Source organism: Schistocerca piceifrons, chromosome 4, assembly GCF_021461385.2.
Source record: "Schistocerca piceifrons isolate TAMUIC-IGC-003096 chromosome 4, iqSchPice1.1, whole genome shotgun sequence".
In the NCBI taxonomy this organism is placed as follows: domain Eukaryota; kingdom Metazoa; phylum Arthropoda; class Insecta; order Orthoptera; family Acrididae; genus Schistocerca; species Schistocerca piceifrons.
In genome coordinates, this window is record NC_060141.1 from 371,744,731 (window position 1) to 371,770,864 (window position 26,134).

The following is a 26,134-nucleotide window of genomic DNA, read 5'->3' on the forward strand; positions in this document are numbered from 1 at the left end:
GTCCCCTAGAACTTAGAACTACTTAAACCTAACTAACGTAAGGACATCACACACATCCATGCCCGAGGCAGGATTCGAACCTGTGACCGTAGCAGTCGCGCGGTTCCGGACTGAAGCGCCTAGAACCGCTTGGCTACCTAGGCCGGCGACATCGTCATACACAATACACATAACGGAGACTGATTTGAAAACTTTTTGACTACGAAACCTTGATCAAGCGTAGCAGGAATCAATACTGTGTCAGAGGTCAGTAAACGAGGTCTCACCGAGTTCGATCTCATTTGTCTTTTTTTATCTTTCCCCCTTTATGTTTTTTTTTTCCTTTTTTGCCTTTCAGGAAGGCTTCGGAGGATGTTTAGTTCCATCTCTTCTACAGCTAGGTAAGTTCTGTAGCCACTTCCAGCCAGTTTCTAGTTAAGCTCACCGGACAGGAAATTAGTCAGCCCAGTAAGCACACACAGATTGTTGGATCTTGCTTACTCGTCGCTTATAGGGTGTCTAAAGGGATGCTGCGTTCTCGGAATGCTATACAACAATTCAGCCAAATAAGATTAGTAGTTTTATTTTTATAAAGCAGATTGACAATACTTAACTTGTGTTTACAAAGGTGTCGCAAGTGACATGCGAACAGTAATAGTCTTCGCTATAGACAAAGTCCAAGTAAGCATTTGATACGGATCATGCCTCACAGTTCTGTGAGTGCCGGTCTGAGCAGATCTGAGCCACCAACGCTGGCAGAAGCGGCGCTTATATGAACTTCTCGCAGAGGTCGCTCCTGGCGCGGCATGGTCCTTGTCAGTGGCCTATTGGCTGACGTCGCCGCACTTCTGATCTTCCGTTCTTCGTCTTCGTTCCGCCGCTTGTGGTTACGAGAGACCACAGATGGTTCGTTAAGCCTTTACAGATGGCGCAGCGATCGAGTCATGTGCTCAAACCCGAGCGCAATGCCTCTAAGTCAGCATAAGATAGTGGCGGTCAGTGAGACATTTATGTTTCAAACGGACATTGTAAGTAAAGATGGGTAAATTGCAAACAGGGGCAATCGTGTTTGACCGTGCTCATGGCACCTACATCCATACTCCGCAAGCCACCTAACGGTGTGTGGCGGAGGGTACTTTGAGTACCTCTATCCGTTCTCCCTTCTATTCCAGTCTCGTATTGTTCGTGGAAAGAAAGATTGTCGATATGCTTCTGTGTGGGCTCTAATCTGTCTGATTTTATCCTCGCGAGATATACGTAGGAAGGAGCAATATACTGCTTGACACCTCGGTGAAGGTATGTTCTCGAAACTTCAACAGAAGCCCGTACCGAGCTACTGAGCGTCTCTCCTGCAGAGTCTTTCACTGGAGTTTATCATCTCCGTAACGCTTTCGCGATTACTAAGTGATCCTGTAACGAAGCGTGCTGCTCTCCTTTGGATCTTCTCCATCTCTTCTATCAACCCTATCTGGTACGGATCCCACACTGCTGAGCAGCATTCAAGCAGTGGACGGACAAGTGTACTGTAACCTACTTCCTTTGTTTTCGGATTGCATTTCCTTAGGATTCTTCCAATGAATCTCAGTCTGGCATCTGCTTTACCGACGATAAGCTTTATATGATCACTCCATTTTAAATCACTCCTAATGCCTTCTCCTAGATAATTTATGGAGTTAACTGCTTCCAGTTGCTGACCTGCTATATTGTAGCTAAATGGTAAAGGATCTTTCTTTCTATGTATTCGCAGCACATTACACTTGCCTACATTGAGATTCAATTGCCATTCCTTGCACCATGTGTCAATTCGTTGCAGATCCTCCTGAATTTGAGTACAATTTTCCATTGTTACAACCTCTCGACATACTACAGCATCATCCGCAAAAAGCCTCCGTGAACTTCCGATGTTATCCACAAGGTCATTTACGTATATTGTGAATAGCAACGGTCCTACGACACTCCCCTGCGGCACACCTGAAATCACTCTTACTTCGGAAGACTTCTCTCCATTGAGAATGACATGCTGCGTTCTGTTATCTAGGAACACTTGAATCCAGTCACACAATTGGTCTGATAGTCCATACGTTCTTACTTTGTTCATTAAACGACTGTGGGAACTGTATCGAACGCCTTGCGGAAGTCAAGAAACACGGCATCTACCTGGAAACCCGTGTCTATGGCCCTCTGAGTCTCGCGGACGAATAGCGCGAGCTGGTTTTCACACGATCGTCTTTTTCGAAACCCATGCTATTCCTACAGAGTAGATTTCTAGTTTCCAGAAAAGTCATTATACTCGAACATAATACGTGTTCCAAAATTCTACAACTGATCGACGTCAGAGATATAGGTCTATAGTTATGCACATCTGTTCGACGTCCCTTCTTGAAAACGGGGATGACCTGTGCCCTTTTCCAATCCTTTGGAACGCTACGCTCTTCTAGAGACCTACGGTACACCGCTGCAAGAAGGGGGGCAAGTTCCTTCGCGTACTCTGTGTAAAATCGAACTGGTATCCCATCAGGTCCAGCGGCCTTTCCTCTTTTGAGCGATTTTAATTGTTTCTCTATCCCTCTGTCGTCTATTTCGATATCTACCATTTTGTCATCTGTGTGACAATCTAGAGAAGGAACTACAGTGCAGTCTTCCTCTGTGAAACAGCTTTGGATAAAGACATTTAGTATTTCGGCCTTTAGTCTGTCATCCTCTGTTTCAGTACCATTTTAGTCTCAGAGTGTCTGGACATTTTGTTTTGATCCACCTACCGCTTTGACATAAGACCAAAATTTTTTAGGATTTTCTGCCAAGTCAGTACATAGAACTTTACTTTCGAATTCATTGAACACCTCTCGCATAGCCCTCCTCACACTACATTTCGCTTCGCGTAATTTTTGTTTGCTGTAAGGCTTAGGCTATGTTTATGTTTGCTGTGAAGTTCCCTTTGCTTCCGCAGCAGTTTTCTCACTCGGTTGTTGTACCACGGTGGTTCTTTTCCATCTCTTACAATCTTGCTTGGCACATACTCGTCTAACGCATATTGTACGATGGTTTCGAACTTTGTCCACTGATCCTCAACACTATCTGTAATTGAGACAAAACTTTTGTGTTGAGCCGTCAATTACTCTGAAATCTGCTTTTTGTCACTTTTGCTAAATATACGGTGTGTGAAGTTTGCTGGATTTGTTGATGTTTCACGGTGGAACGTTCAGCTTGTGTATAAGCAGAGGTTTAACATAAATGGCCAAGAAGCGCGGCTTCGGAATTGTGGACGGGTATAGATCCTGACTGAGAAGCACTGCTGATGAGTTTCACAGCTTGTGAATCAGAATCGATTCGAAACCTGAGAGGAATTTCTGTAGGCTGTGAATGAAAGTCCGCTCCAACCTGTTAGTGAAAGAAAGTTGTGACGGGAACTGGATGCAAAGAACATTTGGAGTCGGTCATCTCGCAAAAGGCTATTGCTTACACAGGCAAATAAAGACGACAACAGCAAAGTTAGTAGGGATGGAAGAATATATGACCAGTTTTCGCAAAAATTCCCCTACCCAATTACATCTCGATTGGCCTGTAAAAACACAGGACTCGAATCCCATAGAAAATTTGTGGGACATGTTGGAACATCAGGTAAGACGTCAACGCCAACACCAGTATCCCGCCAGTTTCGTTTAACTGCGGCATCAAATCCTCAGCGAGTGGCTTAACCAGGACGCGAAGTACGTGCACAACATTGTGGACTCCGTTTCTAACAGAATCTGGGTGTTTATCAAGCCTAGAGTCGAAATTACATGGTATTAAATGATGCTTGTAGTGATTTCTTTAGAGATGAGTAGTTTCTTGTTCGGTGAGTCTATATCAGAAATATTTAGCTGGGTTGAGATCAGGTCATGAGGCTAGCCGCTTTATTTCGTTTCCGTATCGTCAAATGTGTCCGTCGTGGATTTCCCTTTGTCAATAGAAGCATTATCACCCTGAAAAGAAAGAAAGATGGATGGTGTTTGTTGTAACAGTGAGGGTATAAGAAGTTTGTTGAGTACTTTGTAAAAGGTTTCGGACCTGATAATTCATGAAAATGAAATTATCGGATGTAGAGTAAGCTTCGAATGACAGGCGTATGTTGATAAGACCACTTCTGTATTCGTTAGATCCACAAAAGAACGTAAGTTTGCCGCTATCTGTACTTGATTCTATACATCACATAACGTTTTGCCATAGTTCTGGTCCTCACCGGCAACTTATTTGCACCAATTCAGTCTTTTTTTCTTTTTCACAACACGTTCACTTAATGTCGATCATGGTACTGAATGACACATTCTACCAGTGTTACCGGGGTGGAATCATCAAATCACTGAGCAGCGACGTTAGCGTCGCTCGGATAACTACCAAGCCCTTCTACCATGCATCCACTGCTTTTCATGAGCTCCAAATGACGTGTGGCATCAATTAAGTATCAATTCATAAGGTATGGGAGAGGTTAGCGAAGAATTGTGTTAAGTATACAGTTTATTGATGGAACACTGGGTAATCAGGAAGATGTCTTGGACTTCTGAATGTTTTTCTTTTGCAAAAATCGGTGCTCCATTTTGTATTTTACATTTTGCTGTGATATATGGGCAAACATTGACGATTGCTGTTGAGGAGCAGCATGCATGTCTAACAAACGCAAAGCTACAGGCCGCTAAGTTAGCCAAGTACTTGCATCCGGGAACTGCATCTGCAGTGCTTCTCAGAAACCTCAAACTTTGGCAGTGAAATTACTACGATTAAATACTGGTTTACACGAGATAGTGCAAACAATAAATATTATTGAATATCTTGAGTATTTTCTTCTGTTTTTGGTGAAATACATTGGTGCCCAAAATTAAAGCAACAAACCGCTATTTCCCCGTCCTACGTCTAAGTCACGATATAATCAAACCAGCTGTCAATAGATGTCGGTACGATCGTGTTCTGCATGGAAGATGGCATTCCGGTCAGCGGAAAACCACGCCAGCCATGACGTCAGGATACCCATCAAACGGGGTAGCATTTTTAGGGTAGTCCCACATCCCCAATCGCTGTTTACACAGTCACAGAGGGTGGAGTGTGGCACAGAGAAGACGCCTGACACACTGCAGTCGGAAGGAGCACGAGAAATGGAAGCAGGACAGTCGCAAAAGCCGGCCGGAGTGGCCGAGCGGTTCTAGTCTCTACAGTCTGTCACCGCGCGACCACTGCAGTCGCAGGTTCGAATCCTGCCTCGGGCATGGATGTGTATGATGTCCTTAGGTTAGTTAGGTTTAAGTAGTTCTAAGTTGTAGGGGACTGATGACCTCAGAAGTTAAGTCCCATAGTGCTCAGAGCCATTTGAACCATTTGAACAGTCGCAAAACCGATGTGGACCGATGGCTTAAAGTGAATCGTTCTGTTGTTTCTCGTACATGGTGACGGTTTGCAGAGACCGAAACTACATCCCAAAGACCAGGACAGGGCCGACCGTGTGCGGCATCAGAAAGAGAAGATCGTTGTTTGCCTGCAAGGGAGCACCTTAGTACTGCACAGCTACTGGGATCTGACCTCGCAGCATCGACTGGACGAGTTGTATCGGGGCAAACTGAGTACAGAAGGCTTCGGCAGAGTGGCCTTTGTTGTCGACACTTGCTGTATGTGTGCCTCTGACGCGTCTTCACAGGCGGGAACGTCTAGAGTGGAGTCGCCAACATGCCACCTGGGCGAACGAACAGTGGGCCAATGTTCATTTCACAGATGAGTCCCGAACTGGTCTGGAGAGTGAGTCTCGACGAATTCGCATCTGGAGGATACATGGAACACCATCTCGGGACCAAAACATTGTCGAAAGAGATCGATATCGAGAAGGATCACTTATAATGTGGGAAGAGATTATGCTGACCACTCGAAGAGTTCTTTATGAAATTGTACGATTGAATTGGCAAGGTTTAACTGCTGTCAGGTATCGTGACGAGATCTCGATACCTCATGTGCGGTAGCTGCGAGGTGCTGTGGGCCCAGACTTCGTACTAATGGACAATAATGCTCGACTTCATAGAGCATGGCCTGCTCGCTCTCCCAGTCTGAATCCCTTAGAGAATGTGTGTGATGCATTAGGGAGACGGCTTGCATCACGTCAGAATTCACTATCCCCTCTCCCAGACTGCGAGGAACTCTGCAGGAAGAATGGGCGTTATTGCCACAACATGAGATTAATGACATTGTACACAGCGTACTCCGTCGTTGTCAGGCCTTTATTGCTGGAAGAGGTGGTAACACCCCATACTCAGCACATTAATCAGTTGTCGGAATGTGTGTGCAAATCCGTTAAGTTGGAAAAAACCGAAGAACAGATTTGCAATTGCTTACGTTCTGTATTCTTTATATTGTTCCTGCTTTACTATCACCTTACTGTTTAGCGGCAAAATAAACGCAACCTTGCAAAATTTCCGTTTGTTGCTTTAATTTTGCACACCATTGTATTATGTTATTTGCAAAATGTATCAATCGGAGACATAATTTGCAAGTCAAATGAAATTGAGCTGCTACTGCCCACACAGCTCCGGAAGTTTGTTATTTGCGTGACGTCACTAATTTGCCGCGAAAGGCTAGGTTTATCTGTGTGCGACGAGCAGTGGAGTTAAATGTGCTAAGTCACCTTGCAGTGAGGTGCGAAGACGTCAGTTTGGTTAACAGCGTGCGAGGGAACAGGAGCAGCTGGTGTTACTAGGCAGGCAAAAAGCTTATGCAACAACGCACATTGTGGCCTGGCAGACGAGTGAAAAACAGAGATACATATGACGGATAAAATGTTGTGCACCTCCAAAATAGCATGTGGATCTTTTGTATACTTCTTTCTCAAAAGTTCGTGGGTAAATTCACTTGGTATCCATAAGGACAGCAAAACTAAAAGTCAATAATTACAGGCAAAAATTTATGAAGAAAGTCAGTTTGCATAAAGATGTTTATCGAGTTCTTTTGGTCCACAGAGACAAGTGTCGTGTTTAGCATACTTTCATTCATTGCACGTGACCCTCATATACCTAGAGTGTTTGCGGAGCAAAGATGAGACATTATAACATTGTACAGTGTTGTTAAAAAGCAGATGTCTGTATTATTGTGCACAGATTAACACGCAGACATGTGTTAGCTCTCAGACGCCTGAAACGGAATTGAGAATACCTACAATTTCAACAGGCAGCGAAAGTCGTATATTATTTCTTACCTTCTTTATACGTTATTTGAATATTTGGACTTTTCATATTCCTTTCATAGATGCAGATAACAATGTACGTAAGTCCCAGTTGTAATCGAGTAATGAAGGATCTTCAGAGACGCCTGACAGAATATTATTCACAAGACTGTTAAGCACATTGTAGTATGTAGGTAATCGTAAAATGTAACAGAGAAAGTAACAATTTCCAGAAGTGGCGACTTTTCCGTTATTTATGTGAGACATTAATTTGCAGACTTCGTAAGTGTACAGAAACTGTGTTTAACTAGAAACTTAAGCTGCCTAATGGAATGATAAATGACCGTTAACGCTGTCTACCGAATCTGTGTATCACGGCTATAGCTCTATGTTGACGTGCGTTTTCCGCCGACACACAGCCCTGTGATTTTCTATCATAACGAGTGGATGAAATCCATCATGTAAGGTCGACGTTGTGGCAGTAGGGAAGAGAACTGGCACACAGTGTTTATAATTTCTGGAAAACATGACTGATTTAGTATTGTAAAATGTTATGTTAAATTCTCCTTCAGATATACTTATCGAGTTCTAACAAATGGCAATGCGAACGTCAAATGTTATATTTCGAATAGAAAAATGTACTTCTTGATGACGGTATAGCTTAATACGCAAATGAAATGGGGACGATAAGTAGTACAAATTTCTGAAATGTAGTGTTCCAGGAGAATGCTAAAAATTATGTGAGTAGATCGACTAACTAATGAAGAGATACTGAATCTAGTTGTAAAGTAGAGACCGTAATGGGACAACGTGACTCGAAGACGCGATAGGGTAATACCACTTTTCTAAAACAACTATGTTTTGTGTAAAACATTTGTATAAAGATTTCAAGCACAGAGTCGATGTTCATATTTGTATTATCTGTGTGATAAAAGAAGGCACAGCCTTCAAATTTTTTGAGAGCAACTAGGACAAGCCTGCCTCTCGCACTTGTCTTTCTGCCTTCAGCTTTTGAAATGTAAAAGTCGTGGACTGTTGCTGAAGTAAATTCAAAATATACTAAGTCATTCTGATTTACTTAAGTGCCGTTTTAGTATCAGTTAACCAGTCCACATGTTCATTTAATTACACATTGTATTATGAATTTTATTTTTCAGCACTTCTAGCAGGGAAGACGTAACACTTCGATGTGCCATCGATTCACCATTGGCGTGGTTTTACTACTAATTTGCAATATCCGCTCTCACTTAATGTTTGTGAGGAACCTGCAGTCATGCAGAAAAGAAGTCAGAGTTTTTTTTTTTCCAAATCAGTCAAACAGCAAAGAGCGACTACCAGATCTTGACGTGCAAATTACATTTTCTAAAATTCAATCGGGCCATATCCTCTATTGCGTCGTTCCCAACACCAATCCGGGATCCAATCTTCATTGCGGTAACAAAATTCTAAAATATTTGTGTTGGCAGAGGTGGAAGCAACAAGCGACCCCTCTCGCACAATTATTAAGTAACTCATGTTATTATATGGAAATGTATGTAATTGTGATTGTTTGCATCCTACTAACTTTTTTTTAACGTCGAGCGATCGCTCAAAGTACTACTGCTTGCACATAAAATAAATGGAAACCGGAAATTGGCACATCTAGAAAGAGATAAAGAGGAAACAAGAGAAATATATGAAAAGAAACGACCAAAAAAAACACGAAATCAGAATGAAGGCATTCGTGGTAAGAGATAATTCATTACTGGGATTTGCTGCTTAGAGCAGTTAGTGCTAGCTTGCGATGGTATGTTTTCTTTCTTTTATTTTAACTCAGCAGCAGTACATTATATTTGTAGCATGATTAGTAACATACTTTCACACAATATAATACAATACAGTAACAATGACAAACTTAACAATGCGCAATTTAGCTAGTACAGGATGGACGATTTTGTGTCTCACGCGTAATGGCGGAGGGTAGGTCCGGGAGAGCTGTACCACTTTTCACCTTCAGTATAAAGTTTGATTGTCTTCAAGTTTTTTTGACTTCGGGCAGCGTGGTCGTACTGAGTGTCATATAAGAAGGAAGAAATGAGTCAGTTAAAATTTCATATTTTTGTTTGAAATAGGCCCACCGTTAGGAGTGTTCGGTTCAGTGTATGTTCAGACACACTTGCACTCTGCACAGAATTAAAGACCGGCAGTTCGGCGCCTGCCTTGTTTTACCAGCCTACCCAGCCTACGACGTCTGACATGTGTAATAAGGGGTGGCCGCCTGGAAGAGGTTTCACCTTGCTTTCGCCACGGCACACAACACAGCACTCCTCGAACGCCCGACAAATCGTGCAGCTTCAGAAATGTTTGTGGCTGGCAGTGGTGGCCGAGCGGTTCTAGGCGCTTCACTCTGGAACCGCGCGACCTCTACGGTCGCAGGTTCGAATCCTGCCTCGGGCATGGATGTGTGTGATGTCCTTAGGTTAGTTAGGTTTAAGTAGTTCTAAGTTCTAGGGGACTGATGACCTCGGCTGTTAAGTCCCATAGAGCTCAGAGCCATTTGAACCATTTTGAAATGCTTGTGCCAAGCTTGCGGGCCATCACAATCTGCCCTTGTTCAAACTCAGATAGATCGCTCGGCATCCCCATTCTATACATGGACAGCATGGTCACAGATGCTATGTCCACTGTGCGGGTGCCTGACTAACAGTCGTTCCTCGCAGGTGACGCTGCTATCGCTTGGAAGTCTTTATATCGATATTAGGTCGGTGGTCATAACATTCTGGCTGGTCAGTGTGCGTGTGTGCGTGCGCGCGCGCGCGCGCCCGTGTGTGTGTGTGTGTGTGTGTGTGTGTGTGTGTGTGTGTGTGTGTAGATGGGGAAGTGCACTGAACTGTAAAACTTGGTGCAAACAGCAATTTGCTATATGATGAAACTTAAACTGTTTTTTAGTAACAACCTTGCAACATGTATCTGTGAGTAATGAACATTCCAATAAAGACAACTCACCTAATGCTTGTACTGTGACTCCACCAAAACGGCACGTCATGAACTGTATCCATTATTACTATACTTGTATCATCAGCAAAAAGAACTAACTTTGCATCTTCATCAATGTGGAATGGTAAGTCATTAATGTACTGTTCTTGATATACATTAATGACTTACCATTCCACATTGATGAAGTTGCAAAGTTAGTTCTTTTTGCTGATGATACAAGTATAGTAATAACATCCAAAAACCAAGAACTAAGTGATGTAATTGTAAATGATGTTTTTCACAAAATTATTAAGTGGTTCTCAGCAAACGGACTCTCTTTAAATTTTGATAAAACACAATATATACAGTTCCGTACAGTAAATGGCACAACTCCAGTAATAAATATAGACTTTGAACAGAAGTCTGTAGCTAAGGTAGAATTTTCAAAATTTTTAGGTGTGTCCATTGATGAGAGGTTAAACTGGAAGCAACACATTGATGGTCTACTGAAACGTCTGAGTTCAGCTACGTATGCTATTAGGGTTATTGCAAATTTTGGTGGTAAGAATCTCAGTAAATTAGCTTACTATGCCTACTTTCATTCACTGCTTTCGTATGGCATCATATTCTGGGATAATTCATCGTTGAGTAGAAAAGTATTCATTGCTTAAAAACGTGTAATAATTGCTGGAGCCCTCCCACGGTCATCCTGCAGACATCTATTTAAGAATCTAGGAATCCTCACAGTAACCTCACAGTATATATATTCACTTATGAAATTTGTTGTTAATAATCCAACCCAGTTCAAAAGTAATAGCAGTGTGCATAGCTATAACACCAGGAGAAAGGATGATCTTCACTATGCAGGGTTAAATCTGACTTTGGCACAGAAAGGAGTAAATTATACTGCCACAAAAGTCTTTGGTCACCTACCAAACAGCATCAAAAGCCTGTCAGATAGCCAACTAACATTTAAAAATAAATTAAAAGACTTTCTAGATGACAACTCCTTCTACTCATTGGGTGAATTTTTAGATATAAATTAAGGAAAAAAAAACAAATTAAACATTAGTGTCATGCAATATTTTGAGTAATGTAATATCTTGTACACACATCTTTTATTAACCTGACACGTTCCACATCATTACGAAGTGACGTATTCATGATCTATGGAAGAAGTATTAGTCTAATCTAATCTAACATAGACATGTTTGGGTTTATGAACTTGCATGGTCATACAATCGAAGGAGTAAAGGTCCTCAAATGGCCACAAAACCTGTCACGCCTGTCCTCTGATTCACGTTGCCTGAACTCTGAAACAGAATAGTGATTTCCGCATATTTTTCTTCTTGCCGAGTGCTATATCGTGTGCCAAACTCAACTGAAAGTTCTCAGTGTGCCTGTGCCAATAAGTATTAGCGTGTCTTGAACGGTATATTACTCCAAAACTAGTGTTTTTCTACGTATAATTGTTTTGCTTTCACTGCCTGCATTTTACAGGGACATTAATCTTTGTGTAATAGTAGTTGTCAATACAGAATAAGTTATACATCGTATACTTTTATTACAGCATACACGAGAGTTTAGCTGCAGGTTTAACTATGTGCACTTTCTTCTGCCTCACCATAACACAACTGCTTGTAAAAGAGTCGATGATTTTCAATTTGCTACCTCGCAGGTAGATAAGTGTTTGCATACAGCACATTATTTTGATATTCCTTCTTTTGTTTACCAGTGACATGTTTTGTAGTTATGTATAGTTGATCTGAATTTATGAACTTGGTTGTAACGTAGTACATAAGAACCTTTGTAACATGGTTCGTTTCATTCTGTGAATTTAATGTTGTGCTTAGTGTCTGTGTTGACATTACTCTGTAGGATTCATATTATTATTTCGTGTCATATGTTCTCATCCAAGAATATAGATTTGACTCAAATAATGAGTTGACTTTTTTTAATTTTCCTTTTTTGTGCTCATGGAAAGTTTGTTTCATGCTAAAATATTTATGTTTTAATTATATGATGTTTCTCATTTTATGTTTGTGTTTTATGTGGTCATGCCACAATGTAATGTTTCATGTATTTAGAATAGTCGGTGAAGTATATGAATGAATTATCTCTGTAAAACAAATGGTATGAATAAGTTCAGTTTACCGTAAAGATTTCACGTGTGTCAATGGGGCCACGATAACAATCCTTCCAAGTGTGGATAATGATGAAGTTTTGCTTCCAATCAGATTTCTTTTATGTAAATTATATTGGTATGAATGAGTTTAAAAGATGGTTTACTAAAATGATTATATGAGGTTAATTTCTCGCTACTACTTTGCTTTTCTAATTATGTCAGCAAACAAATTAGCAGCATAGTCGAATGAATGGATGAGGCTTGACATTGAGCACGAGTGACGATAATTACGATGTAGTTTGGTATCAGTTTTCAGCTGAAAAAATTTCCACTAAAAATAAAATCAAGTTTCCCACATCCCAGCAAAATAGTAAGAGAAAGTGTCGTTGCTGAACTTGGGTCATTGTTTAACCCTGGCACAACTTCACCTGCGGACATTTCTAAACAAGGGTCGTGTATTGCAAGAGGGTTTAACTATTCATGTAGCGGCACCCTACTATTTTACTCAAATTTTAATGCTCTTATGGCACTCCCCATGTCTATTAAGATGATGAATGGATAACTTAGAGGTCATTTTCTTAATTAGTATTACTAGTTGCAAAATGCATATTTAATTCCACATGTTGCGCTCGGTCAAGCTTGGAATTGAATTAGCTGTAAACTTTTGTTTGTGAGAAACTGTATTTTTGCGTTTAATTGGCACAGCAACTTACCAGAGAGAGATGGCGGAAGGGCGCAAGCATTTGACGTTCGCCACAGCCATTAAGGTGTAGCTTTAAGTAGCCTTCAGGGTCGATGCAGCCTCCAGCCTCGTGCTTCCCCTGAATCGGGGCTGGCCATGTTAACGCCATAGGAGGTGATGCACTGGGCAGCTAGAAAGCACTCTTTCAATGGTGCTACGCTTATATGCAGGAATGTCTCCTTTACTTAAAGAGATCGAGGGTTGAATTTTTCCGTGGGATCTGCAAAACACAGCGTCTCAACGGCTGCTCTGGAATGTGGCTAGAAAGATGGTTAGCTTCTGCCTGCACCCCCGTCCACAAAATAAACAAAAAGTGTCACTTTTGGTGGCGCTCTGTCAAAGTCTTGAAATTTCATTGGGAAGGTGAGTGAAATCTCAACAAATCTTGGCTTAAGATTGGATGGTGCTCGGAATCATTGCCATCATTGGTGGATGACTTGGAACTTTTCCAAAACTTGAGAGAGAGAGAGAGGTTAGATTTTCTGTTTAGACACACTCTACCTTTTGTCTCCACGAACGACGATCTTGCTGGCATCCTCGCGGGGCGCACACGTAGAGGTGGGACTCACAGACGGTGCACATGCAGCTGAACACTGGAATTTTAATTGGTGAGATTCGGTCAGTAATGCTTTCTCATGGAATAGTTCAGGGATCGCGGTATTTGTTAACTTTGTGGAGCTAGTCGTTTCGGTAACTGACAACAGCACTTAGTTGTTTGGCTGCAGGATGCACTTTACATCAATGAATTGTGATTGTTCTTCCGAGTTCACTTTTCAGTAGCACTTTCTGATATCATCTTCCGTTGACCATTGGCGATATTCATTACGCGATCCTAAAATCGTTACCAAGATCGGAATTAAACATAACTGTTCTCTACCTTCGCATTCATTGCTATCTTCTTGACGGTTTTCACACCAGAATGCTCGGTAAGGGAAACACATAGCATCTTCTATAGCCGTGTATTTTCATTTGATAGTTAGATGCCTCCCTTAACTGAAATATTCTGTCTTGTGATGGTTGACCTGTGTATTGGATGCATGCTTAAGAACTTTTAAAGGTTGGCCTATCCCTGTTAATTTCAGACTTAATGAGACGTTATCCATTGCATGATTGCATAAGAAGCTTCACTTCGTTTTCCGATTATGGGGCCTACAATTCTGCATCTCTGGGGTACGCACTACCATGACGCCAATCAACCCGCTTCTCAAGGTCTCCAACAAAGCTGAGGACAAGCGCTCATGATGTGCTGGTGGATCAATGAACACTTTACCGCTACTAGTGAAGGCGAAAATGACTGTCCAGTAACTGTGCATAAAATTATTTGAATCGCTTAAGTTTGCCTTTTCTCTTTTTTTCTAGAAAACAATGCGGTTATGATACATAATCAATATTTTACCCTCAATATGTAAATTGTATTGTCATTTCATGTGGCGCTTTTTAGCTATGCTGCTACTACGCCCTACCTCATGGGACATAATGATCACTTAGGTATTTTTTGGGTTATTGATTGTATAAGAGATTTCCTTTTCTCCAATTAGAATGAAAAAGTTTGGCTGGTGTAAGGATAGTCAGACTGTACGTCCTGTAATATTTTGTTTGTAGAATGATTGAATTTACCTAAAAAATTCGCCAGACATTATGGTCTCTTATTTTAGATTAGATTAGATTCGCTTTCCATTCCGTAGCCCCGAAAATGAGATAATTCTCGCGGTGTGGAAAATGTCAAAAAATATAACATAAAAAACATAGAAAATTTGAATGTAATACTCACTTCTCTGATAATTTGTCAGGACATTGTCAAAATATGCGAATACACTACAATAAACTGGAACTGCTAATATTTACACAGTTAATAAATTGTCAGAATGAAATATAGTTATCCACTATTAATAAATTTATCATACACAAAATACCTAAAATTGAAATCTAACAGACGTTTTTACTTAAGTTGGTGTAACAGTTCCTGTTACGATATTCATCTATAGAGTAGAAGGAGTTCTCTATCAAAAAGTCTTTAAAACTTTGTTAAACTGTGGTTTATCTGAAACTTGGTTTTTAATGGTTCCAGGCAATTTATTGAAAATGTGTGTTCATGAATACTGGGCCCCTTTTTGGATCAAGGTAAGTGATTTTAGGTCTTTATGTAAATTTTCTTATTCCTCGTATTGATAATAAGTGTTGAACTATTCGTTGGAAACACAGACATATTATTTGCACCAAATTTCTTTAAGGAATAAGTATACTGCGAGGCAGTGGTTAGAGTACCCAGTTCCTTGAACGTATTCTACATGATGTTATTAAGATATACGCCACACATGAGACTTATTACAAGCTTTTTCACTGTAAAAGCTATTGTACAGTTTGACAAGTTATCCTGGGATATGAACCCATAAGACATAATAGAGTAAAAGTAAGCAAACTACGTAAGTTTTATATATATTTATATATCCCACATCTGACATCATTTGCATAACAAATACAGACTTCTTTAGGCACTTCAGCAGTTCAGTGTTATGTCCTTCCCAATTGAATTTCTTATCAACTTGTAATCCCAGAAACTTAACACTTTCAACCTCTTCGATCTGAATGTCCTCATATGCTATACTCATGCTGGAAGGAAATCTCTTATGCGTTCTGAACTATGTATAGAGGGTCATTTGAAAGTCTGATGACAGTGAATTAGGTTTAAGCCATTTATTGATGCCAATAAAATTTTTATTAGCAGCCATTTCTAAATTTGTACTTGAGTTGCTATTTAGGGCAACGTCTGTATCAATTGCAAACAAATCAAACTTAGCATCTGGCAATGTAACACATGAGACGTCATTAATGTACGCAAGAAAAAGTTGCAGACAAAAAATAGAACGTTGAGGAACACCACGTGTAAGTAACTCCAAGTCAGATGAAGACTGATTGCTTACTCTACAGGTATTTCATAATGACACCCTCTGTTTCCCATTAGTTTCATAAGACTCAAGCCATTTTGTTGTACTGCCAGTGACACCATAATATTCTAATTTACGTAAGAGATTGCTGTGATTCACACAGTCAAAGGCTTTTGATAGGTAACAGAATATGCCAGTGGCCTCTAATTTATCTAATGAATTAAGCACATTCTCACTGTACGTATAAATAGCCTTAAGGAACCCAAACTATGACTTGGACGTTATATTATTTGCAGTCAGATGCTTAAGAAGACGTTCAAACAAAACCTTTTCAAATATTTTGTGAAAAGCCAACAAAAATGAAATTGGTTGATGTTTTGACAGTAACTCTTTATTCCCCTTCTTGTAAAGAGCTTGGACTTAAGTATATTTTAGCCAGTCTGGAAATGTTTCTCTGATAAGTGATTGGCAAGATAAAACTCAACTGACATGAGCACTCTTGATTAACTTCATTGATATGTTATCATAACTAATAGAATATTTCGATTTTAAGGATTTTATAATGGCTGCTGCTTCTTTGGGAGTTGCTAGTGTAATTTCCATTTTATTGAAGTTATTTGTAAAGACTGGTCTCAGACATTCCATTCCACTGTTTACTGAACCTAATAACCCCAAGCTATCAGTAACAGAAACAAAATACTTGTTTAAAAAGTTTGCAATATTACATGCACTTGTTACCAGTGTCTCATTTATTTTAGAACTATCTGTTCGTCTTCCTTTCTCATCCCATCTGTCTCTGTTTCCATTATATCCCATATAGCTTTTATTTTGTTACCTCATGTAATCACCTTCTTTCACAATAAAATTGCTTAGATTTCTGGATTACCTGCTTCAATATTTTGCAATATCCCTTGCAATGCATTACAATGCTAACATCAGAGATAGTAAATGCAGTTTCCATTTTGCCTATGATATCTTTATTCTTTGTGTACCCTATGTTTTATTTTTAGACTTAAATTTGATTTGAGTTCCCTTTAGGGGAAAAGGATTTTCAAATAAGGAAGTAACATTATTAATTAATGCCTTCTATTTTCCATTTGAGTCAGAAGTGTTGTAATCATCTAACCAGTTCATGTGTTTGAGCAATCTCCTAAAATTCTCAGTTTTTTACTGATTTATTACGCTTCCTTGCTCAGATTTAATAGATTTTTTTATCCTAACAAATTTCAACATTGAATATAAGATGCTGCATGTCATAATCAGTTAGGCCATTTACTATTGGGTTTGTGATATTGCTTTTTTTGTCTAAATTTGTCTACAAAGATAGTATCAATAGGAGAGTCAGAGCATGTATACAGGGTGGTCCATTGATAGTGACAGGGCCAAATATCTCACGAAATAAGCATCAAACGAAACAACTACAAAGAACGAAACTCGTCTAGCTTGAAGGGGCAAACCAGATGGCGCTATGGCTGGCCCGCTAGATGGCGCTGCCGTAGGTCAAACGGATATCAACTGCGTTTTTTATTAAATAGGAACCCACATTTTTATTACATATTCGTGTAGTACCTAAAGAAATATGAATGTTTTAGCTGGACCACTTTTTTCGCTTTGTGATAGATGGCACTGTAATAATCGCAAACATATAAGTACGTGGTATCACGTAACATTCCGCCAGTGCGGACCGTATTTGCTTCGTGATACGTTACCCGTGTTAAAATGGACCGTTTTCAATTGCGGAAAAGGTCGATATCGTGTTGATGTATAGCTATTGTAGTAACCAAAATGCCCAACGGGCGTGTGATATGTATACTGCTCGGTATCCTGGACGACATCATCCAAGTGTCCGGGCCGTTCGCCGGATAGTTACGTTATTTCAGGAAACAGGAAGTGTTCAGCCACATGTGAAACGTCAACCACGACCTGCAACAAATGATGATGCCCAAGTAGGTGCTTTAGCTGCTGTCGCGGCTAATCCGCACATCAATAGCAGACAAATTGCTCGAGAATCAGGAATCTCAAAAACGTCGGTGTTGAGAATGCTACATCGACTGTACCCGTACCACATTTCTATGCACCAGGAATTGCATGGCGAAGACTTTGAACGTCGTGTACAGTTCTGCCACCGGGCACAAGAGAAATTGCGGGACGATGACACATTTTTTGCACGCGTTCCATTTAGCGACGAAGCGTCATTCACCAACAGCGGTAACGTAAACCGGCATAATATGCACTGTTGGGCAACGGAAAATCCACGATGGCTGCGACAAGTGGAACATCAGCGACCTTGGCGGGTTAATGCATGGTGCGGCATTATGGGAGGTTGGATAATTGGTCCCCCTTTTATCGATGGCAATCTAAATGGTGCAATGTATGTTGATTTCCTACGTAATGTTCTACCGATGTTACTACAAGACGTTTCACTGCATGACAGAATGGCGACGTACTTCCAACATGTTGGATGTCCGGCACATAGCTCGCGTGCGGTTGAAGCGGTATTGAATAGCATATTTCATGACAGATGGATTGGCCGTCGAAGCACCATACCATGGCCCGCACGTTCACCGATCTGACGTCCTTGGATTTCTTTCTGTGGGGAAAGTTGAAGGATATTTGCTATCGTGATCCACCGACAACGCCTCGCCTGACAACATGCGTCAGCGCATTGTCAATGCATGTGCGAGCATTACGGAAGGCGAACTACTCGCCGTTGAGAGGAATGTCGTTACACGTATTGCCAAATGCATTGCGGTTGATGGACATCATTTTGAGCATTAATTGCATTAATGTGGTATTTGCAGGTAATCACGCTGTAACAGCATGCGTTCTCAGAAATGATAGGTTCACAAAGGTACATGTATCACATTGGAACAACCGAAATAAAATGTTCAAACCTACCTACGTTCTGTATTTTAATTTAAAAAACATACCTGTTAGCAACTGTTCGTCTAAAATTGTGAGCCATATGTTTGTGACTATTACAACTCCATCTGTCACAAAGCGAAGAAAGTGGTCCAACTAAAACATTCATATTTCTTTATGCACTACACGAATAAGTAATAAAAATGGGGGTTCCTATTTAAAAAAACGCAGTTGATATCCGTTTGACCAATGGCAGCGCCATCTAGCGGGCCAGCCATAGCGCCATCTGGTTTCCCCCTTCAAGCTAGACGAGTTTCGTTCTTTGTAGTTTTTTCGTTTGACGCTTATTTCTTGAGATATTTGGCCCAGTCACGATCAATGGACCACCCTGTATATCCTAGTTACAAAGTTCACAATAGGAATAAAATTGAATGACAGAGTAACTGATTGCAACAATTGTCCACTGACAGATTTGTTCCATAAATCCACTTTGAAATCATAAGTAAATACTATTTTCTTGTTTTCTACTGTGAGATGGGACAAGAGAGCCTCCAGATTTTTTTATGAAGAGGTTAAAGTTTCGTCAATGTGTTGTGCATATACTTACCATTACAAAGGATTTATTATTAAATACTGATTCTGTTCCATAAGCTTCTAAGCGCTGCTCAGAGCAAAATTTATTAATATCAATATTCTTGAAACTAAAACAATTTCTGACAAATGTGGCAACTTCTCCTGTCTCCACATTTAAGATGTTAACCTGAATCTTGTAACATTTAGCATATCTATACCTGTTCAGAGAGGGATATTATATCAGCAGGTTTGCTCAACTCTAATTCTTCAGCACAAATAAACAACTCATTTATTGGTTCAAATGGCTCTGAGCACTATGGGACTTAACTTCTGAGGTCATCAGTCCCCTAGAACTTAGAACTACTTAAACCTAACTAACCTAGGGACATCACACACATCCATGCCCGAGGCAGGATTCGAACCTGCGATCGTAGCAGTCGCGCGGTTCCAGAATGTAGCGCCTAGAACCGCTCGACCACCACGGCCGGCGCAACTCATTTAGCTTACCCCTCAGTCCCCTAGCATTTTTATGCGATAAGGATAACTGATTTTGTGTACTGGATGAATTACAGCTGGATGAACCTAATTTTTCTGTCAATTTTTGAATATCTCCAGTTTCAATCAGGGGCTGTTTGCTGAATTGTGTGCATTAAAATTTGTTTTCTGGCTGTCTGTTTTATCAAAGTGAATGTTATTTTCAACCTGTCTCTGAAAATCTTTTGTTTCTGCCCTCCCAAGCTTGAAAAACTACTGTTCTGTCACTTGTGGCAACTGGTATTTCACCACACGTGATATTGACTCCCCTTGCTATTAGACCAGACAATTTTCCCTTCTCTTTCCAGCTGAGTAGAAGGCCGTGCCTAGTATAGTCCCACCTCCTGATAAAATTAAAAGGAAACAAACTAATGTGACACCCCACACCCGATCCATGCAGACGTTCCACCTCCACATTAATTCTCCTAAGAAGAGTTTAAATGAGGCCGGTCATGGCGCTTCAGAATAGATATAACCCCATTACCAGTATGTCTCGTTGCTGAAGCGATCCTTACCATGTCCGGTACGGCTGCCCTTCCCCTAAGTCGAGAAAGTAAATTCAGTTTGTAATTCTTTCGGCGGCAGCGCTAGAATCATAGTTCAGTGCAAGCGCAGTAGTTACTTTGAGTCAAGGATAAGGAGATGACAATTTCGAGTTGTCTGTATATTGTTTATATTGCATAGTTCTTGTGTAGAATGGTGAGGTTGATTGAAAATCCTTCCAAGTGTGAGATTGCACCTGTAATTGATTTTCTGAATACAAGAACGCAAACCAGTCGACATACATCGACAGATTTGCGAAGTTCACGATGAAAATGCGATGATAATGAGATGAGTCTGACAGGTCATTGAAAGAAATGATGAAGGATGTGAAGGACGAAGGAAGTTGGCGTCCATGTTTGGTTAATGAAGGGTTCGTGCAGTTGAGGAACTCGTGAAAGAAAACCCCAAATTAAAGTATACAATGTTTCTAAGAACATCGCACAAATTTCAAGAACACATCTTCTAAAAACCCAATTTTCGAAAATTATGCTCGTTGGATGCCAAAACCTCTTGGGGAGCCATATAAAAAACTGTTGTGGACAATGTACTTGACATATTGATACGTTACAGCAATGGTGGTGATGATTTTCCAAGCAAGATGGTGACCGTGTGTGAAGATATGGTGGCTTATGAAACCCCCAATCGAAACGACACGACGAATTTATTGCTTGACGCCACTGATTTTACGTCGTTTAGTGTGATGTTGTAAATGTTTTCGAAACTGCTGATGATCCGTGGCGTGAAACTTGAATACACAAATTTTTCCAGCAGCCCTTGGTGGCAAATAATGACGTTCTTCAAATATTTACGAGCTATGGCTCACCACCTTCTTAAGATATATTGAGACTGCAGTCATCTGAATGAAGACACAGTGCGTCACCAGTAAAAACTGAATACAAAAACATCTTAACACATCGAAAAGTCGGGTGCAAAGTCTTTTGGGATGGACACGCATTGTAGTGGTGCATTTTTTGCGGCGAGGTGAAACAATCAGTGCAAATTTTCCTGTGAGATGATAAAGAAACAGCGTTTTGCAGTATAGTGTGAGCGCCACGTAAAGCTCACAGACGATATTGGGGGTTTTGATCCATAACAACTTCTGACCTCTGAAGAAGACACGAAAACCCCAGCAGGACTTTGGCTGAAACAAGTCTGACCAACAATCCGTGACCGAGCTCCTGGCGATCTCCATCTCCTTTTTGCAGCTATAAACGCTCCTTTGAAGTCAAAACGAGATCAAAGAGACCATGTTAACAACTGGCAGACAACACAGGCGGCAACGGCCTAAGAGGAAGGCATACAAAAAGTGCTACCTTACCAGACGGGCGACAAAAATGGCGGAAACTATGTAGGAAGATAGTTTGAAATCTGTAGCTTTTTTCAGTAAATAGTTTTTCTGTATCTACACTAAGTTTTTATTAATTTCGGGGCGCACCTCGTATAAGAAAGAGTAGAGCGCCTATAGAGGTATACAGACAATCGTTTTCCCATCTCACAATACACGAAAGGAACAAGACCGGAAAACGCTAATACTGCTGTGAAGTACCCTCCAGCAGGCGTTGGACAGTGGCGTGCTGAGAGTACATGTACATGCAGGTAACTTCATTTCAGATCTGTGCTCGAAGTGTCGCTCGCCGCGGGCGGATGCTGGGAGGAGCTGTGGTCCATCTCCTGCGTGATTTGGAGCAGCGACTTGCCCTTGGTTTCGGGCACGACGACCAAGACAAAGACGGCCCCCAAGGCGGCGAACGCGGCCTCCGCCCAGAAGACGACGTGGTCGCCCAGCGCGGCGGCCGCCAGGGGGAACACCTTCACGAACAGGAACACCAAGAGCCCCACGAAGACACCCACCAGCGAGATGGCGACGCCCTTCACCTCGGGCGCGAACACCTCGCCCAGCGTCATCCACGGCAGCGGGCCAGCCCCGAACGAGTAGAACACCTGCACCGAACACACGCATCCTGACTTCAGGCTCCAGTCACATCAACATCTACTACACGAGTCAAACCTCGCCGCCATAATCAGGTGGAATTTAAAAAACATCACATACTAGACATCTACGTATGATAATACAACAATGCAGGTGGATTATTCTTCTGAGTTTTGTTGTGCTGAATCCCCATAGGATGACAAAAATACTGTATCACCCATATACAGGGTGAACCAGAACTACACCGACATACTTTCAGAGTGATAGTGTGGACCAAAAGAACAAAAAAAGTCTAGTAAACATGAGCTCCAAAATGCATCCCTTAAGGGGAGTTAGAAAGGAAAAAACAACCTTTTTTCACATGTTCGGATTTTTATCTCATTATAAAATTTACAATTTTCCGAATAAAATGGTATACAAATGTCAAGAGGTTACACGCATTCTAGCCCAACCATCGGGCGACGACATTCGACATGCTAGCACAGCCGGTCTCCTGGGCTATAATGCATTCCGCTGCTAGTAAAGCCCCTGGTCATGATGGCATTCAAAACCGTGTCCTCCAGGAGTTCACGGATAAAGCAACTGAGTACCTAACACACATAACGAATGCCATACTAAAACACCAACACTTCCCCACCTTTTGGAAGACGGCCAAGGTCCTGATGTTCAGGAAGCCGGGGAAAGACCACAGCCTCCCACAAAATTACCGACCCATCAGCCTTCTGAGCTCGCTCAGTAAGATTGTAGAGAAGGTGATTCTCAAACGCATCACTAGGCACTGCATAACAAAAGACATCCTCAGACCGGAGCAATTCGGCTTCATGAATCACCACTCCACAACACAACAACTCTTACGGGTCGTTGAACACGGCTTCAACATAAACAAAGATACAGGGGCGGTGTTCCTGGACATCGAAAAGGCTTTCGACCGTATACGGCACAACGGCCTCATTCACAAACTCTGCGACGCGGGATTCCCCGACGGGCTGGTGCGTCTAATACACTCATACCTCACAGACAGGAGTTTCAACACTGACGTGCAGGGAAAACAAACAATACGACACGGTATACACGCGGGAGTACCCAAGGGAAGCATCCTAGGACCCCTACTGTTTAACCTCTACATAAACGATCTCCCAACCACACACAACACAACGATGGCAATCTACGCGGATGACACAGCCATCCTCGCGCAAGATTGGAAACCATCAAACATTACGTCACGCCTACAGACTGCACTCAGAGTGGCTGAGCCTTGGTTGGAGAAATGGCGTGTTAGAGTAAACGTCGACAGGTCCGAAGCCGTTCTGTTCACTAGAAGACCGAAGCAACTGCGCAAGCACCGATACTGCAGATCAATAACTCTACATGCACGCCCAATACGTTTCCGTGAGAAAGTCAAATACCTCGGTGTCTGGCTGGACCGGAAATTACTCTGGGGGGACCACATACAACACATGATCAACCGAGCTAGCGCGAGGCTCAAACAGCTCTACCCTATGCTCAACAGGCGTAGCACACTGAACAGAAGGGTGTCGAGGTCCATGTACATGACACTTATCCGACCCCTGATGACGTACGCAGCTCCTGTCTGGGGATACGCTGCGCTTACACGTCTGCGCCGTCTGCAGCTCATACAAAACAAAGTACTCAAAATCATAAGCAATGCTCCACGATACACACACATCGCGGACCTTCACCGGGAATACCGACTTGAGACTCTCACGGAGGTAATCCACAAACTCACCACAAGACTATACAGAAACTCCAGACATTAGCAGAACCCGTTTATTCTGAATCTGGGGAACTACGACCACAACCATAGATGGAAACATAAAAGACCAAAAGACATAGTTGTAAGGACCTAACATCTATGGCCAAGCACACGCAAACACAACGGTACAGGTGAGCCCCTGTTGATTAGACGCCATTACTGGATATCCAGCTGGAATACACTGCCGAATAACTGGCACCACGCAGGGAAGCCGTACCGTACACTGCATGCAGACAAGCTCCACACATCCTCCACACAATGAGACGATCTATGGCCGATCTCCAACTACTGTATAGCGATCTTGATTGTGCCAGGAATGTAGCGGCTGCAGAAACTGGGATACATCGCCATTGCTTGCCACGGTAATGATGCATGATACCCATACTAACAAATACAACCTTGCATGAACTATCGCAGCTAGTAAGCCACCACTGCTCTTACTACCCACCCCACTGTCGCAGAGGTTTTTTTTCCCACGGCACGAGCCTTGGCTCTTTTTCCCTCTGATCTTCAAATCGGTACCCTCACTCGCGTTTCGTCCACTATCTATCACCCGATGGACCGCGTTAATGCGTAGTCTTACCCAGACGCACGGATAACATCGCAGCCCAGCATCCTGTGATCCACTTACTAGATAACTAACATGTTGACGGAGGTGACAGTAGAACTTTTGGTTTGGTCACCACGTTGGTGCGGGCGTGGAGGGGCCCCATCTCCTACGAGAAAACACAGTATATTGAAAACAAATCTATAGATAATCTCCCCATTACTACTCAGTAAGGGAAAGTGGAACAAATTGCCCACTTATCTGGGAGAGATAATCCAACCATCAAGACTGAACTCAATAACTAATAAAGATAGAATCTCCAGATTACAAAAAGCATATAAGCTCACTTGGAATCACTATAATTAGAAATCTATTTCTGTCAATGCGAAACTAAGGCATTACAACACAGTAGTCCTGCCAGAAGCACTACAGTGATTCACGGTCATACTAAGATCAGAGAGGCTGAAAAGCAGGAAAGAAAAATTCTGAGGAAAATATATGGACCAGTGTTTCGGGAAGGAATTTGGATGAAGAGGCCAACTAGAGAGATTTACAAAGACATAGAAACAATAACAGACACCATTAGAAAGAGAAGGATGAAATTTTATGGACATATTAGCAGGATGAATAAAATCAGGATCATAAGACAAATATTCGAGATAGTAAACAAGAGCAAAAACAAGACAAAGTGGATCACTGTAGCAGAAGAAGACATTAATGAACTGGGGATCACACAAGACGACGTAAACAATAGAGAACAGTTTAGAAACATCATACAGAAACACACACTTAAACAAGAACATACGGAGAACAGAACGGGAAAAAGATGGTCTGAAGAACGCAAGAGAGAACACAGTGAACGTATGAAGACAATTTTGTTAGGACGAAGAAAGAATAGGAAATCATGACTACTCAAGTTCAATCGCTCTCTCAAAAGGGAATAATCGAAAATAATAAATAACATATATCTTATAAACTCACATGGGAAGTATTTTATTTTATTTTTTAAATATAAACTACACCATATGAAAATGTAAAAATTTTTACGTGCGTTACTTAAAGATCTAACAAAGTCGGTAATTTTTTATATAGAAGGCTGTAGAGTGCTGTGTTATAAAGATTAAATTACGTGTTTGTATTGGTCATGTCCAGAAGAGGATGGGCACCACGTTGAGGAAGTTGAAACAAACTTTGAGAGACAAGAAACTTTCTGATTGTAAAACCGTAAGAGGCAGGCTGACAGACAAAATGATTGATGAACTACAGCATTATTATGGGATGGCCATTAGAAATAATACTGAGGATTTATTGAAAATGAAGCAGACAGTATGGGCTACCTCCTTCCACAGACTGCCAACTGATGAAAAACCAGTACGCTACCTTTGCCCTTCTGGACCTGATTCATGGTGCAGTTATCGAAATGTCCAGTACTCATACAGTTCATGCATATCATGCATATCATAAAACCTATTTACAGAGACCTGACAAATCCTGAATTACTGAAAAGTGTCTAC

The 26,134-nt window shown here is 41.4% G+C and overlaps 1 protein-coding gene across 1 annotated transcript in view; it reads right to left on the minus strand.

Annotated features, from left to right (window-relative positions):
• Positions 1–21,971: 21,971 nt before the first annotated feature.
• Positions 21,972–26,134, minus strand: part of LOC124795851 (facilitated trehalose transporter Tret1-like) — a 54,795-nt gene continuing 50,632 nt past the window's right edge. Inside the window, exon 5 of the mRNA XM_047259932.1 lies at positions 21,972–22,310. Coding sequence (XP_047115888.1) covers positions 21,972–22,310 — 339 coding nt within the window. The remainder of the gene's footprint in view (positions 22,311–26,134) is intronic.